Below are 17,866 nucleotides of genomic sequence, written 5' to 3'. Positions count from 1 at the left end.
GCTCTTTCCACTGAATCACGCTGCTTTCCAAGTGGTCCAGAGCCCTTCCCTACTTCACCCCCACTCCAAGCTCCTTTCGGAGTGTCCTAAGAGGGAGAGCGTGAATCATGTAAAATTTCATCTCAGCCAATCGAACAGTGGCAATGGGGTAGATATAACATAATCAGGTTGGACAATATATGTATATATGCTTGTACATATTTATTACTCTATTTATTTATTTATTTTACTTGTACATATCTATTCTATTTATTTTATTTTGTTGGTATGTTTGGTTTTGTTCTCCGTCTCCCCCTTTGAGACTGTGAGCCCACTGTTGGGTAGGGACTGTCTCTAGATGTTGCCAACTTGTACTTCCCAAGCGCTTAGTACAGTGCTCTTCACACAATAAGTGCTCAATAAATACGACTGATGATGATGATTACTCTATTTATTTATTTTACTTGTACATATCTATTCTATTTATTTTATTTTGTTGGTATGTTTGGTTTTGTTCTCCGTCTCCCCCTTTTAGACTGAGAGCCCACTGTTGGGTAAGGACCGTCTCTATATGTTGCCAATTTGTACTTCCCAAGCGCTTAGTACAGTGCTCTGCACATAGTAAGTGCTCAATAAATACGATTGATGATGATGATGACAACCTGATCACCTTGTAACCTCCCCAGCGCTTAGAGCAGTGCTTTGCACATAGTAAGCACTTAATAAATGCCATCATTATTATTATTATTATTATTCTCAAAGCCTCCTAAAAAACATTCCCTCCTTCAGAAAGCCTTCCCTGATTAATTTCCCAGGACTCTGAGTCATAATAATAATAACAATAATTGTGGTATTTGTTCAGCGCTTACTATGTGCCAGGCACTGTACTAAGCGCTGGGGTGGATACAAGCAAATTGGGTTGAACACAGTCTCTGTCCCCTATTGGGCTCATAATCCTAATTCCCATTTTACGTGGATTTTTCATGGAACGCATGACCGTCTGATTCCCAGGCCCGGGCTCTATCCACCTCATCGCCTGTTGGCCAGGACCGCCTCGGATGTCCCACCTCGATTAGGTTAGTCAATCTTACTTATTGAGCACCTATTTATACAGGGCACTTTCCTAAGCGCTACGGAGAGAACGATAAACAGACCCATTCCCTGAGCTTCCACTCTAGAGGGGGAGACCGACGTTAATATAAATAAATGACAAATAAACACCGCGGGGCTGGGACGGGGGTTGAATAAAGGGAGCGAGTCAGGACGACGCAGAAGGGATTGGGAGAAGAGGAAAGGAGGGCTCAATCAGAGAAGGCCTCTTGGAGGAGATGGGCCTTCGATAAAGCTTTCCCCACAAGCAGACATCTGCCACCCCCTTTTAGACTGTGAGCCCACTGTTGAGTAGGGACTGTCTCTAGATGTTGCCAACTTGGACTTCCCAAGCGCTTAGTACAGTGCTCTGCACACAGTAAGCGCTCAGTAAATACGATTGATTGATTGATTGATTGACTCTGAGACCCATGTGGGACAATCAATCAATCAATCAATCGTATTTATTGAGCGCTTACTATGTGCAGAGCACTGTACTAAGCGCTTGGGAAGTACAAATTGGCATCACATAGAGACAGTCCCTACCCGATAGTGGGCTCACAGTCTAAAAGGGGGAGACAGAGAACAGAACCAAACATACCAACAAAATAAAATAAGTAGGATAGAAATGTACAAGTAAAATAAATAAATAAATAAATAAACAGAGTAATAAATATGTACAACCATATATACATATATACAGGTGCTGTGGGGAGGGGAAGGCGGTAAGGCGGGGGGATGGAGGGGGGAGAGGGAGAGGAAGGAGGGGCTCAGTCTGGGAAAGCCTCCTGGAGGAGGTGAGCTCTCAGCAGGGCCTTGAAGGGAGGAAGAGAGCTAGCTTGGCGGATGGGCAGAGGGATTGGGGGCATTCCAGGCCCGGGGGATGACGTGGGCCGGGGGTCGATGGCGGGACAGGCGAGAGCGAGGTACAGTGAGGAGATTAGTGGTGGAGGAGCGGAGGGTGCGGGCTGGGCAGTAGAAGGAGAGAAGGGAGGTGAGGTAGGAGGGGGCGAGGGGATGGAGAGCCTTGAAGCCCAGGGTGAGGAGTTTCTGCCTGATGCGCAGATTGATCGGTAGCCATTGGAGGTTTTTGAGGAGGGGAGTGATATGTCCAGAGCGTTTCTGGACAAAGATAATCCGGGCAGCAGCATGAAGTATGGATTGAAGTGGAGAGAGACACGAGGATGGGAGATCAGAGAGAAGGCTAGTGCAGTAGTCCAGACGGGATAGGATGAGAGCTTGAATGAGCAGGGTAGCGGTTGGGATGGAGAGGAAAGGGCGGATCTTGGCAATGTTGCGGAGCTGAGACCGGCAGGTTTTGGTGACGGCTTGGATGTGAGGGGTGAATGAGAGAGCGGAGTCGAGGATGACACCAAGGTTGCGGGCTTGTGAGACGGGAAGGATGGTAGTGCCGTCAACAGAGATGGGAAAGTCAGGGAGAGGACAAGGTTTGGGAGGGAAGACAAGGAGCTCAGTCTTCGACATGTTGAGCTTTAGGTGGCGGGCGGACATCCAGATGGAGATGTCCTGAAGGCAGGAGGAGATGCGAGCCTGGAGGGAGGGGGAGAGAGCAGGGGCAGAGATGTAGATCTGGGTGTCATCAGCGTAGAGGTGATAGTTGAAGCCGTGGGAGCGAATGAGGTCACCAAGGGAGTGAGTGTAGATTGAGAACAGAAGGGGACCAAGCACTGAACCTTGGGGAACTCCCACAGTAAGAGGATGGGAGGGGGAGGAGGAGCCTGCAAAAGAGACTGAGAAAGAACGACCGGAGAGGTAAGAGGAGAACCAGGAGAGGACGGAGTCTGTGAAGCCAAGGTCAGATAACGTGTTGAGGAGAAGGGGGTGGTCCACAGTGTCACAGGCAGCTGAGAGGTCGAGGAGGATTAGGACAGAGTATGAGCCGTTGGATTTGGCAAGCAGGAGGTCATTGGTGACCTTTGAGAGCGCAGTTTCCGTGGAATGAAGGGGACGGAAGCCAGACTGGAGGGGGTCGAGGAGAGAGTTGTTGTTGAGGAATTCTAGGCAGCGCGTGTAGACAACTCGTTCAAGGAGTTTGGAAAGGAATGGTAGGAGGGATATGGGACGATAACTAGAAGGTGAGGTGGGGTCAAGAGAGGGTTTTTTTAGGATGGGAGAGACATGGGCATGTTTGAAGGCAGAGGGGAAGGAACCAGTGGAGAGTGAGCGGTTGAAGATGGAAGTTAAGGAGGGGAGAAGGGATGGAGCGAGAGATTTCATAAGATGAGAGGGAATGGGGTCAGAAGCACAGGTGGCCGGAGTAGCACTTGAGAGGAGGGAGGAGAGTTCCTCTGAGGATACCACTGGGAAGGATGGGAGAGTAGCAGAGAATGTTGAGAGCCGGGGGGTTGGAGAAAGGGGGGAAGAGACTTTGGGGAGGTCGGACCTGATGGATTTAATTTTGTTAATGAAGTAGGAGGCCAGATCGTTGGGGGTGAGGGAAGGAGGAGGGGGAGGAACCGGGGGCCTGAGAAGGGAGTTGAATGTACGGAAGAGCTGGCGGGGGTGATGGGCATGGGTGTCAATAAGGGAGGAGAAATAGTTTTGTCTGGCAGAAGAGAGGGCTGAGTTAAGGCAAGAAAGGATAAACTTGAAGTGAACGAGGTTGGCATGGTGTTTAGACTTTCGCCAGCAGCGTTCGGCAGCTCGAGCATAAGAGCGAAGGAGGCGGACAGTGGCAGTGATCCAGGGCTGTGGGTTAGTGGTGCGAGAGCGGCGAAGGGAAAGGGGAGCGAGCGAGTCTAGCTGAGTAGAAAGGGTAGAGTTGAGAGCAGTAATCTGATCATCAAGACTGGGTAGAGAGGAGAGGGCGGCGAGGTGGGGTGTGAGGCGTTCCGAAAGATGGGTGGGGTCCAGAGAGCGGAGATCTCTGTGACAGCGACTGTGTCCAACCCGATTTGCTTGAGAAGCAGCGGGGCTCAGTGGAAAGAGCCCGGGCTTTGGAGTCAGAGGTCGTGGATTCTAATCCCGGCTCTGCCACTTGTCAGCTGGGTGACCTTGGGGAAGTAACTTCGCTTCTCTGGGCCTCAGTAACCTCGTCTGTAAAAACGGGAATTAGGAATGTGAGCCCCATGTGGGACAGGGACTCTGCCCGACCTGATTGATTTGCACCTACTCCAGCCCTTAAAAACAGTGCTTGGCACATAGTAAGCACTTAACAAGTACCATAATTATTATTATTACCCACCCCAGCATTTAGCACAGTGCCTGGCACATAGTAAGCACTTAATAGATGCCATAATAGCAATAATACATTATTATTATCAGGTCATGCGGCTTCTCTAATTTGAGGAAATTTTCGATTTCCATTTTACAAAGAATTCCTGGGAGGGCCCTCTAGCCTCATGCCCGGCCAGGGGCCCATGCTTAGAACAGTGCTTGGCACATAGTAAGTGTTTAACAACTACCATAATTAGTATAATTATCATCCCAGGCCTGTGGTGTATCCAATAGGCCTCTATTCTGCCTCTCTTCTGGCCTCAGCCACTTGTCAGCTGTGTGACTTTGGGCAAGTCACTTCACTTCTCTGGGCCTCAGTTCCCTCATCTGGAAAATGGGGATTAAGACTGTGAGCCCCCCGTGGGACAACCTGATCGCCTTGTAACCTCCCCAGCGCTTAGAACAGTGCTTTGCACAGAGTAAGCGCTTAATAAATGCCATTATTATTATTATTATTATTATTATTCTTGCTTGAGAGGCAACTCCCAATCTCCCCCTTCCCTGTCCTTTCTCAGCCCAGAGGGTGGGAGGTCATCTTTTTAGGGGCTTTGGGCCTGGCATGATCCCCTTCAGGCCTAGACCCCTGATTAGTAAACACTTACTATGTGCCAAGCACTGTTCTAAGCACGGGGGAAGATACAGGGTGATCAGGTTGTTCCACGTGGGGCTCACACTTTAAATCCCCATTTAACTTAACTTCACTTGTTAACTTTCACTTAACTTCTCTGCGCCTCAGTTACCTCATCTGTAAAATGGGGATTAAGACTGTGAGCCCCATGTGGGACAACCTGATCACCTTGTAATCTCCCCAGCGCTTAGAACAGTGCTTTGCACATAGTAAGTGCTTAATAAATGCCATTATTATTATTATTATTATTATTATTATTATTTTACAGGTGAGGTAACTGAGGCACAGGGAAGTTCCAAGGTCACACAGCAGACAAGGGGTGGAGCAGGGATTAGAACCCATGTCCTCTGTCCCCCAAGTCCCACTAAGCCATGCTGCTTCTCTATTCTTCTGCTTCTCCGGAATCCAGGTCACCATGTGCTTTGTTTTGTTGTCTGTCTCCCCCTTCTAGACTGTGAGCCCGTTGTTGGGTAGGGACTGTCTCTAGATGGTGCCCACCTGTACTTCCCAAGCGCTTAGTACAGTGGTCTGCACACAGTATGTGCTCAATAAATATGATTGATTGAATGGATGAATGGATGGATGGATGGATGGATGGATGAATGAATGAATGAGAGAATGAATGAGAGAATGAATGAGTGAATGAATGAATGAATGAATGAATGAGTGAATGAATGAGTGAGTGAGTGAGTGAGTGAGTGAGTGAATGAATGAATGCATCATTAAAAAGGGAGGGGGGGAAACCACGTGACCCGTTTCTGGTCCCGCTCCGCCCCGCCCACAGGAGCCGTTTTCGACAGCCCAAGCAGCCAATCAGGATCCATCTCCGCCCACACGTCACCTAGCGTGGCGGTTGGACGGACGCGCCAGGTCCCGACCAATCCCGACGGCGGATTATCAGTGACGTCACCGCTCTGACCGCGGCCCCGGGTGATTCCATTTGCAGTCAGAAAGAGGGGGGGATATGTGTTCCGGGGAGGGGGCTTACGAGGGTGGTTCTGGTCCCAATCCTCCACAGATCCGGAAATGTAAGAATTAGTCATTTGCATATGTAGGGAAGGGTGCGGCGTGCCCCAGGGTGGGACTTCGGTGATTTTTCCTCCCCTCCCGCCCAAGCAGAGTGGGTGAGTCCCTCCGGCCGAGCCCGCGCGCGCCCAGGTGATTTTTGAAAGCCGGGCCCGCGGTTGGCCGAAGGGAAAACCCGGAGCCCGGATCGCCGCTCGGCTGCCGAGTCCGGCTCCGGGCGGGGAGCCTGCGGTCCGCGCTTTGGGTCGGGCCGGGGCCGGGGCCGGGGCCGGGGCCCGCCCCGCCGGGGCGCCCCCTCCCGGCCACTGCGCTCTGTGCCGGGGAGGAGGGGGGGGGGCGGGAAAAGGAAAGTGGGGGTGAGTGGTCGGTTGGGGGGCTGGAGGGGAGGGAAAGTGGGGGGCAGTGGGAAATTGGGGGGCTGGAAGGGAGGGAAAGTGGGGGACTGGAAGGGAAAGAAAGCGGGGGTGAGTGGTAAATTGGGGGGTTGGAAGGGAGGGAAACTGGGGAGCTGGGGGAGGGTAAGTGGGGATGGGTGGTCAATTGGGGGGCTGGAGAGGAGAGAAAGTGGGGGTCAGTGGTAATTTGGCAGGCTGGAGGGGAAAGAAAGTGGGGGTGAGTGGTAAGTTGGGGGGCTGGAGGGGAAGGAAAGTGGGGGGTCAGTGGTAAATTGGGCTGGAAGGGAGGGAAATTGGGGGACTGGAAGGGAAAGAAAGTGGGGGTGAGTGGTAAACTGGGGGGCTGGAAGGGAAAGAAAGTGGGGGTGGGTGGTAAATTGGGGGCCCGGAAGGGAAAGAAAGTGGGGGTGGGTGGTAAATTGGGGGGCTGGAGGGGAAAGAGGAGGTGAGTGGTAAATTGGGGGACTGGGACTGGGGAGGATAAGTGGGGATGGGTGATAAATGGGGGGGCTGGAGGGGAGGGAAAGTGGGGGTGGGTGGGAAATTGGGGGGCTGGAGGGGAAAGAAAGTGGGGATGGGTGGCCATTTGGGGGGCTGGAGGGGAGGGAAAGGGGGGGTGAGTGGTAAATTGGCGGGCTGGAGGGGAGGGAAAGTAGGGGTCAGTGGTAAATTGGGGGGCTGGAAGGGAAAGAAAGTGGGGATAAGTGGTAAATTGGGCTGGAAGGGAGGGAAATTGGGGGACTGGAAGGGAAATAAAGTGGGGGTGAGTGGTAAATTGGGGGGCTGGAAGGGAAAGAAAGTGGGGGTGAGTGGTAAACTGGGGGGCTGGAGGGGTGGGAAAGTGGGGGCTGGGGAGGGTAAGTGGGGATGGGTGGTAAATTGGGCTGGAGGGGAGGGAAAGTGGGGGTGGGTGGCAAATTGGGGGGCTGGAGGGGAAGGAGTGGGGATGGGTGGTAAATTGGGGGGCTGGAGGGGAGGGAAAGTGGGAGTGAGTGGTAAATTGGGAGGCTGGAAGGGAAAGAAAGTGGGAGTGAGTGGTAAAGTGGGGGGCTAAATGAGAGGGAAAGTGGGGGTGAGTGGTAAATTGGGGGGCTGGAGGGGAAAGAAAGTGGGGGTGGGTGGGAAATTGGGGGGCTGGAAAGGAGGGAAAGTAGGGGGCTGGGGGAGGGTAAGTGGAGATGGGTGGTCAGTTGGGGGGGCTGGAGGGGAGGGAAAGTGGGGTGAGTGGTAAATTGGGAGGCTGGAGGGGAAAGTGGGGTGGGTGGTAAATTGGGGGGCTGGAGGGGGAAAAAGTGGGACTGAGTGGTAAATTGGGGGGCTGAAGGGGGAAAAAGTGGGGCTGAGTGGTAAATTGGGGGGCTGGAGGGGGAAAAAGTGGGGCTGAGTGGTAAATTGGAGGGTTGGAGGGGAGGGAAAGTGGGGCTAAGTGGTAAATTGGGGGGTTGGAGGGGAGGGAAAGTGGGGCTGAGTGGTAAATTGGGGGGTTGGAGGGGAGGGATAGTCGGGGCGAGTGGTAAATTGGGGGCCCGGAGGGGAAAGAAAGTGGGGGTGGGTGGTAAATCGGGGGGCTGGAGGGGAAAGTGGGGTTGGGTGGTAAACCAAACGGGGGGTAGTTAAAGGGTAAGAAAGTTGTAGATGGGCGGTAGGTCAGGAGGCTTGAGGGGAAGGAAGGTATAGCTAGGCTGTAAGCTCAGTATGGGCGGGGAGTGTGTCTATTTTGTTGCATTATACTCTCCCAAATGCTTAGTACAGTGCTCTGCATGCGTTCATTCATTCATTCACTCATAATTATTGAGAACTTACTGCGAGCAGAGCACTGTACTAAGTGCTTGGAAAGTACAATTCAGCAACAAAGAGAGACAATCCCTGCCCACAGCGGGCTCACGGTCTAGAAGCAGCGTGGCTCCGTGGAAAGAGCCCGGGCTTGGGAGTCAGACGTCATGGGTCCTAATCCCGACTCTGCCACGTGTCTGCTGTGTGACCTTGGGCAAGTCACTTCACTTCTCTGGGCCTCAGTTCCCTCATCTGTGAAATGGGGATGAAGATTGTGAGCCCCCCGTGGGACAACCTGATTACCTGGTATCCCCCCCCCCAGCGCTTAGAACAGTGCTTGGCACATAGTAAGCGCTTAACAAATACCATTATTATTATTATTATTATTATTATTATTATTATTATTATTATTAGAAGGGGAGAGACAGACATCAAAACAAGTCAACAGGCAACAGTAAGTGCTTGGGAAATGCCATGGATTGGGGCGTTGGGCAGGCCACATCGGGTGGGTGCCAAGGAGCCCAAGCCCGGAGCCTGAATGGGGTTTAACTCCAAGCCCGGAGCCGTTGGAGGTCCAAGGTGACCGAAGGCTTGGCAGGCCCCTGGGCGAGTGTCCAGCCTGGGTCACAGGTGGAAAAGTTTTTTGTTTTTTTTAATAGCATTTATTAAGCACTTACTATCATCAATCGTATTTATTGAGCGCTTACTATGTGCAGACCACCGTACTAAGCGCTTGGAAAGTACAAATTGGCAACATATAGAGACAGTCCCTACCCAACAGTGGGCTCACAGTCTAAAAGGGGGAGACAGAGAACAAAACCAAACATACTAACAAAAGAAAATAAATAGGATAGATATGTACAAGTAAAATAAATAAATAGAGTAATAAATATGTGCAAACATATATCCATATATACAGGTGCTGTGGGGAAGGGAAGGAGGTAAGATGGGGGGGATGGAGGGGGGAGGAGGGGGAGAGGAAGGAAGGGGCTCAGTCTGGGAAGGCCTCCTGGAGGAGGTGAGCTCTCAGCAGGGCCTTGAAGGGAGGAAGAGAGCTAGCTTGGCGGATGGGCAGAGGGATTGGGGGCATTCCAGGCCCGGGGGAGGATGTGGGCCGGGGGTCGACGGCGGGACGGGCGAGAACGAGGTACAGTGAGGAGATTAGTGGTGGCAGAGGAGCGGAGGGTGCGGGCTGGGCTGGAGAAGGACAGAAGGGAGGTGAGGTAGGAGGGGGCGAGGGGATGGGCGGCCTGGAAGCCCAGGGTGAGGAGTTTCTGCCTGATGCGCAGATTGATTGGTAGCCACTGGAGATTTTTGAGGAGGGGAGTAATATGCCCAGAGAGTTTCTGGACAAAGATAATCCGGGCAGCAGCATCAAGTATGGATTGAAGTGGAGAGAGACACGAGGATGGGAGTTCAGAGAGAAGGCATACTATTACTATATACACACTTACTATGTGCCAAGCACTGTTCTACGCACTAGGGAGGTTACAAGGAGATCAGGTTGTCCCACGGGGGGCTCACAGTCTTCATCCCCATTTGACAGGTGAGGGAACTGAAGCCCAGAGAAGTGAAGTGACTTGCCCAAAGTCACACAGCTGACAAGTGGTGGGGCAGGGATTTGAACCCATGACCTCTGACTCCAAAGCCCGGGCTCTTTCCACTGAGTTCCTCCTGTTCCCGTCCAAACTCCTCCAACGGGCTGTTTGCATCCGCTGCCTCTGTTCCGTCTCTGTCCTCGACCCCCTGCAATCCGGCTTCCGTCCCGTCTAATAATAATAATAATGATGGCATTTATTAAGCGCTTACTATGTGCCAAGCACTGTTCTAAGCGCCGGTGAGGTGATCAGGTTGTCCCACGGGGGGCTCACATTAAGGCTCACATTAATCCCCATTTTACAGATGAGGGAACCGAGGCCCAGAGAAGTGAAGTGCCTTGCCCAAAGTCGTATTTGTTAAGCGCTTACTATGTGCCAAGCACTGTTCTAAGCGCTGGGGGGATGCAAGGTGATCAGGTTGCCCCACGGGGGGCTCACGGTCTTCATCCCCATTTTACAGATGAGGGAACTGAGGCACAGAGAAGTGACTTGCCCAAAGTCACACAGCTGACAATGGGCGGAGCCGGGATTTGAACCCCTGACCTCTGACTCCAAAGCCCGGGCTCTTTCCACTGGGCCACGCTGCTTCTCTATATCAGCTTGCTTGTGAATCTCCCATCCTCCTGCCTCTCCCCGCTCCAGTCCATACTTCATTCTGCCGCTCGGATCATTTTCCTACAAAACAGTTCAATCCGCGTTTCCCCACTCGTCAAGAACCTCCTTTCCTCTTCTCCCACTCCCTTCTGTAACACCTCCGCACTTGGATTTGTACCCTTTATTCCCCCTTCCCTCAGCCCCAAAGCCCTCATGTCCATATCCATAATTTATTTATATTATTTATATTAATATAATATATAGAATATAAATATAATTTATATTAATAATAATAATAATGGCATTTATTAAGCGCTTACTATGTGCAAAGCACTGTTCTAAGCACTGGGGAGGTTACAGGGCGATCAGGTTGTCCCACGGGGGGCTCACAGTCCCAATCCCTATTTTACAGATGAGGGAACTGAGGCACAGAAAAGTTAAGTGACTTGCCCAAAGTCACCCAGCTGACAATTGGCAGGGCCGGGATTTGAACCCATGACCTCTAACTCCAAAGCCCATGCTCTTTTTCACTGAGCCACGCTGACGGGAACTGTGTCCAACCTGATTATTTTTTACCTCCTTTAGTGTTTAATCAATCAATCAATCAATCGTATTCATTAATGTCTCTCTCCCCCTCTAGACTCAGTGTGGGCAGGGAATGTGTCTACTGACTCCTGTTATATCGCACTCTCCCAAGCACGTGGTTCAGTGCACTACATATTTTTTACTCTATTTATTTATTTTATTTGTACATATCTATTCTATTTATTTTATTTTGTTAGTATGTTTGGTTTTGTTCTCCGTCTCCCCCTTTTAGACTGTGAGCCCACTGTTGGGTAGGGACTCTCTCTAGATGTTGCCAATTTGGACTTCCCAGACTGAGCCCCTTCCTTCCTCTCCCCCTCGTCCCCCTCTCCATCACCCCATCTTACCTCCTTCCCTTCCCCACAGCACCTGTATAGATGTATATATGGTTGTACATATTTATTACTCTATTTTACTTGTACATTTCTATCCTATTTATTTTATTTTGTTGGTATGTTTGGTCTTGTTCTCTGTCTCCCCCTTTTAGACTGTGAGCCCACTGTTGGGTAGGGACCGTCTCTATGTGTTGCCAACTTGTACTTCCCAAGCGCTTAGTACAGTGCTCTGCACATAGTAAGCGCTCAATAAATACGATTGATTGATTGATTGATTCCCAAGCGCTTAGTACAGTGCTCTGCACATAGTAAGCGCTCAGTAAATACGATTGATGATGATGATGATACAGGACGCGCTCAGTAAATACGACTGATTGATTGGGTGGGCTGGGTGGGCCATGGGCCTCGAGGCCGAGCCAGGGTGGCTCCATTGCGTTGAGTACAGTGCCTTTGTAGCCCGCGCTGACCGGCTCCCCATTTGTCCCCAGTCAGCTTGGTCCAGGGACAGGCCCGGGACAAAGGAGAGACGATGCCTCGCGGTGGAGACAGCACGTGAGTGGGGGGACGGTCTCACCCGGTGGGTTTCCTCGCATACAGCCCCGCTTCTTCACCTCTATTTATTTATTTATTTTACTTGTACATTTCTATCCTATTTATTTTGTTGGTATGTTTGGTTTTGTTCTCTGTCTCCCCCTTTTAGACTGTGAGCCCACTGTTGGGTAGGGACTGTCTCTATGTGTTGCCAGTTTGTACTTCCCAAGCGCTTAGTACAGTGCTCTGCACATAGTAAGCGCTCAATAAATACGATTGATTGATTGATTGATTGAGCTCCTCGAGCCCCGGTGCCGTTGGTTGCCGGGTGGGAATCCGTGTCCCGAAATCCCGTCCCCCTCCTCCGCGGGGGTGACTTCGGCTTGGCGGGACCACAGACAACGTGACGGCCTGTCCCTCGCCCACATCCCGCCTCTGGCCTGGAATACCCTCCCTCCCCAAATCCAACAGACCGTTCCTCTTCCCCCGCTTCCAAGGGAGGAAGGGAAGACCTTCCTCTTCCCTCTTCCAAACCTCATGGAAGGCCCATCTCCTCCCAGAGGCCTTCCCTGACTAAGCCCTCCTCTTCTCCCAACTCCCTTCCGCATCACCCTGACTTGCTCCCTCTATTAATCCCCCGTCCCAGCCCCATAGCGCTCATTTAAATATCTGTAATTTCATATAGTCTTTATCTCCACTTTACAAATGATGTAACCTAAGGCCAGAGAAGTAATAATGATGGTATTTGTTAAGCGCTTACTATACTTACTGTAATATATATCATTTATATATATTCATTTATATATATCCATATATACATTTATATATGTATATATGTTTGTACATATTTATTACTCTTTATTTTACTTGTACATATCTATCCCATTTATTTTATTTTGTTAGTATGTTTGGTTTTGTTCTCTGTCTCCCCCTTTTAGACTGTGAGCCCACTGTTGGGTAGGGACTGTCTCTATATGTTGCCAATTTGTACTTCCCAAGCGCTTAGTACAGTGCTCTGCACATAGTAAGCGCTCAATAAATACGATTGCTGATGATCCATGTCTATCTCTCCCTCTAGACGAAGTTCGGCGTGGGCCACGAATGAGCTTTTCTGTTATACTGTCTTCTCCCAAGCACTTAGTACAGTGCCCTGCACAAAGTGCTCAATCAATAGGATTGACTGAGTGATCTTGGGGGGCGGGGAGCCCTGCCGTGTGTTTTCATCCAGGGGTCCGTCCTCTCTTGGGGACCCTCCACCTGGGCTGATGGGCTAGTGAGCACTTAGCGGAGTTAAGGATGTGTTGGATTTTCGTCTTTTATAAGCATAAGGCGTCTAGTCACTGTTTTTCTTTTTCCGTTTAATATTAATAGCAAGAAAACATCCAAGAAGAAACTAGGAAGAGACCACCAGTCCGGAAGAGGGGTAAATGATGTTCTTTAAGGAGTTGAATTTTTGCATCCAAATTTATTCATAATTATTATTATTATGGGGTTTGTTAACTCAATCAATCAATCAATCGTATTTATTGAGCGCTTACTGTGTGCAGAGCACTGTACTAAGAGCTTGTACTAGACGCATGGCTTGTGCCAGGAACGGTACTAAGCATTAGGATGGATATAAGCAAATTGGAGTGGACACGGTCCCTGCCCCACATGAGGCTCACAGTCTCAATCCTCATTTGTAAAATGAGGCCCACAGAAGAGAAATGACTTACCCAAGGTCACACAGTGGACAAGCGGCAGAGCCCGAATTAGAACCCATGACCGTTTGATGCCCATGCCATATCCACTCTGCCTCGCTGCCGCACATTATTTCAGTAAAATGCTGCTCTGGAACAATTCTTGGAGCAGGGGTGGAAATGTCACAAATTGAGGGGAATTAAACAGTGGGGAGAATACAACAATTTGTTGCTTAAACTCTAGTTTAATATCTCTGGTGATACGGATTGCCTGTTGGAAGATCTCGGGCACACAATGACGATAAATAAGACTAACGCTTCGTAGCTGTGGGCTTATTTTCTCCAAGGGCAGTCACAGCAATGATCTTATTTTATCCTCTAGAGGCCGGGAATCATTTTCCCCATTTTCAGATGAAGGAACTGAGGCTCAGAGAGGTTAAGTGACCTGCCCATGGTCACACAGCAGTTGAGGAGTAGAATCAGACTGAGAAACAGGGTCTCCTGCCTCCACTTTGAGCTTCCCAGCTCAATGGCTTTCGGGGATTCTTTCTCGTTCGTACAGTTTCTTGTGTTGAAGGGAGGGAAGGGAATTATTATTATATTAATAATATAATAACCTATAATAATGGCATTTATTAAGCGCTTACTATGTGCAAAGCACTGTTCTAAGCGCTGGGGAGGTTACAAGCTGATCAAGTTGTCCCACGAGGGGCTCACAGTTTTAATCCCCATTTTACAGATGAGGTAACTGAGGCCCAGAAGAGTTAAGCGACTTGCCCAAAGTCACACGGCTGTCAATTGGCGGAGCCGAGATTTGAACCCATGACCTCTGACTCCAAAGCCCGGGCTCTTTCCACTGAGCCACGCTGCTTCTCTGTGCCTCAGTTACCTCATCTGTCAAGATGGGGATTAAGACTGTGAGCCCCACGTGGAGCAACCTGATGACCTCATATCTACCCCAGTGCTTAGAACAGTGTTTGGCACATAGTAAGCGCTTAACAAATACCATCATTATTACTTCTCTGGCCTTAAGTTACATCATTTGTAAAGTGGAGATAAAGACTGTGAACCCCATGTGGGATTGGTCCTCTCCCCCTCCCCATCCCCCCCGCCTTACCTCCTTCCCCTCCCCACAGCGCCTGTATGTATATATATATATATGTATATATATATTTATATATATATGTTTGTACATATTTATTACTCTATTTTACTTGTCCATATTTATTCTATTTATTTTATTTTGTTAATATGTTTTATTTTGTTGCCTGTCTCCCCCTTCTAGACTGTGAGCCCGCTGTTGGGTAGGGACTGTCTCTATATGATGATGATGGCATTTGTTAAGCGCTTACTATGTGCCAAGCACTGTTCTAAGCGCTGGGGGGGATACTATATGTTGCCAACTTGTACGTCCCAAGCGCTTAGTACAGTGCTCTGCACACAGTAAGCGCTCAATAAATACGATTGAATGAATGAATTGGGACTGTGTCCTACCTGATTGCTTTGTAGCAGCGTGGCTCAGTGGAAAGAGCCCGGGCTTTGGAGTCCATGGGTTCAAATCCCGGCTCTGCCAATTGTCAGCTGTGTGACTTTGGGCAAGTCACTTCACTTCTCTGGGCCTCAGTTTCCTCATCTGTAAAATGGGGATGAAGACTGTGAGCCCCCCCCCTCCCCCCCCCCACGTGGGGCAACCTGATCACCTTGTAACCTCCCCAGTGCTTCGAACAGTGCTTTGCACATAGTAAGCACTTAAATGCCATCATTATTATTATTTGTTCAGTTCTTAGAACAATACTTGGCACGTAATAAGTGCTTAACAAATACCGTTATTGTTATTATTATTATTATGTTCATCATTATTATTCGCGGCCTGGGGGTGGAAGGGGCCGAGACTTGCCTGGGGCTTCCCCAACACTCTTGAGAATTTGGACTCTGAGAAGAGAGCCAGGCCTGTACAGGGATGCTGCTGAGGGAGGGATGGGCTCATTCATTCATTCAATCGTATTTATTGAGCGCTTACTGTGTGCAGAGCACTGTACTAAGCGCTTGGGAAGTCCAAGTTGGCTACATCTAGAGACGGTCCCTACCCAACAGTGGGCTCACGGTCTAGGTTCGTTGGCCACTTGGCCCTGTGACCCCACAGTGGTGGGGCAGAGCCACTGTGGTTTGTACATATTTATTACTCTATTTATTTATTTTGCGTGTACATATTTATTACTCTATTTATTTTGCTTGTACATATTTATTCTATTTATTTTATTTGGTTTGTATGTTTTGTTTTGTTGCCTGTCCCCCCCTTCTGGGCTGTGAGCCCGCTGTTGGGTAGGGACCGTCTCAAGATGTTGCCAACTTGGACTTCCCAAGCGCTTAGTACAGTGCTCTGCACACAGTAAGCGCTCAATAATAATAATAATGGCATTTATTAAGCGTTTACTATGTGCAAAGCACTGCTCTAAGCGCTGGTAATAATAATGACATTTATTAAGCGCTTACTATGCGCAAAGCACTGTTCTAAGCGCTGGTAATAATAATGACATTTATTAAGCACTTACTACATGCAAAGCACTGCTCTAAGCGCTGGTAATAATAATGACATTTATTAAGCGCTTACTATGTGCAGAGCACTGTTCTAAGCGCTGGTAATAATAATGACATTTATTAAGTGCTTACTATGTGCAGAGCACTGTTCTAAGCGCTGGTAATAATAATGACATTTATTAAGCGCTTACTATGTGCAAAGCCCTGTTCTAAGCGCTGGTAATAATAATGACATTTATTAAGCGCTTACTATGTGCAAAGCACTGCTCTAAGCGCTGGTAATAATAATGACATTTATTAAGCGCTTACTATGTGCAGAGCACTGTTCTAAGCGCTGGTAATAATAATGACATTTATTAAGTGCTACTATGTGCAGAGCACTGTTCTAAGCGCTGGTAATAATAATGACATTTATTAAGCGCTTACTATGTGCAAAGCACTGTTCTAAGCGCTGGTAATAATAATGACATTTATTAAGCGCTTACTATGTGCAAAGCACTGTTCTAAGCACTGGGGAGGTTACAAGACGATCAGGTTGTCCCACGGAGGGCTCACAGTCTTAATCCCCATTTTCCAGATGAGGGAACTGAGGCCCAGAGAAGTGAAGTGACTTGCCCAGAGTCACACAGCTGACAAGCGGCAGAGCCAGGATTTGAACCCATGACCTCTGACTTCAAATCCCGGGCTCTTTCCACTGAGCCACGCTGCTTCTAATAATAATAATAATAATGATGGCATTTATTAAGCGCTTACTATGTGCAAAGCACTGTTCTAAGCACTGGGGAGGTTACAAGACGATCAGGTTGTCCCACGGAGGGCTCACAGTCTTAATCCCCATTTTCCAGATGAGGGAACTGAGGCACAGAGAAGTGAAGTGACTTGCCCAGAGTCACCCAGCTGACAAGTGGCAGAGCTGGGATTTGAACCCATGACCTCTGACTCCAAAGCCCGGGCTCTTTCCACTGAGCCACGCTGCTTCTAATAATAATAATAATGATGGCATTTATTAAGCGTTTACTATGTGCAAAGCACTGTATTAAGCGCTGGGGAGGTTACAGGACGATCACGGAGGGCTCACAGTCTTAATCCCCATTTTCCAGATGAGGTAACTGAGGCCCAGAGAAGTGAAGTGACTTGCCCAGAGTCACCCAGCTGACAAGCGGCAGAGCCGGGATTTGAACCCATGACCTCTGGCTCCAAAGCCTGGGCTCTTTCCACTGAGCCATGCCGCTTCTCAACCGCTCAATAAATACGATTGAATGAATGAATGAATAGAGCCCAGGCCATAGAAGGTCACAGGTTCTAATCCCGGCACCGCCACTTGTCTGCTGAGTGACCTTGGGCAAATCACTAAATTCTCTGTGCCTCAGTTACCTCACCTGTAAAATGGGGATTTAAAGTGTGAGCTTCACTGTGAGACAACCTGATTACCCTGTATCTTCCCCAGTGCTCAGAACAGTGCTTGGCACATAGTAAGCGCTTAATAAATGCCATAATAATGGTATTTTAGACTGTGAGCCCACAGTTGGGTAGGGACTGTCTCTATATGTTGCCAATTTGTACTTCCCAAGCGCTTAGTACAGTGCTCTGCACATAGTAAGTGCTCAATAAATACGATTGATTGATTGATTAATAATAATGTCACTTCACTTCTGGGCTTCAGTGAACCTCATCTGTAAGATGGAGATTGAGACCGTGAGCCCCTCGTGGGACGGGGACTGTGTCCAACCCGATTTGTTCGTAACAATAATAATAATAATAATTATGGTACTTAAGAGCTTACTATGTGTCCAGCACTGCTCTAAGCGCTGGGGTAGATACAAGCTAATCATCATCATCATCAATCGTATTTATTGAGCGCTTACTATGTGCAGAGCAC

At 49.1% G+C, this 17,866-nt stretch overlaps 1 protein-coding gene across 1 annotated transcript in view; it reads left to right on the top strand.

Annotated features, from left to right (window-relative positions):
• The first annotated feature begins 8,736 nt into the window (after positions 1 to 8,736).
• The window catches only part of CENPU (centromere protein U), a 33,324-nt gene continuing 24,194 nt past the window's right edge, over positions 8,737 to 17,866 (top strand). Inside the window, exons 1-3 of the mRNA XM_038755296.1 lie at positions 8,737 to 8,757; positions 11,728 to 11,791; positions 13,142 to 13,193. Coding sequence (XP_038611224.1) covers positions 11,769 to 11,791; positions 13,142 to 13,193 — 75 coding nt within the window. The 5' untranslated portion in view covers positions 8,737 to 8,757; positions 11,728 to 11,768. The remainder of the gene's footprint in view (positions 8,758 to 11,727; positions 11,792 to 13,141; positions 13,194 to 17,866) is intronic.

Source organism: Tachyglossus aculeatus, chromosome 12 (genome assembly GCF_015852505.1).
Source record: "Tachyglossus aculeatus isolate mTacAcu1 chromosome 12, mTacAcu1.pri, whole genome shotgun sequence".
In the NCBI taxonomy this organism is placed as follows: domain Eukaryota; kingdom Metazoa; phylum Chordata; class Mammalia; order Monotremata; family Tachyglossidae; genus Tachyglossus; species Tachyglossus aculeatus.
This window is presented reverse-complemented; position numbering and strand designations above follow the sequence as displayed.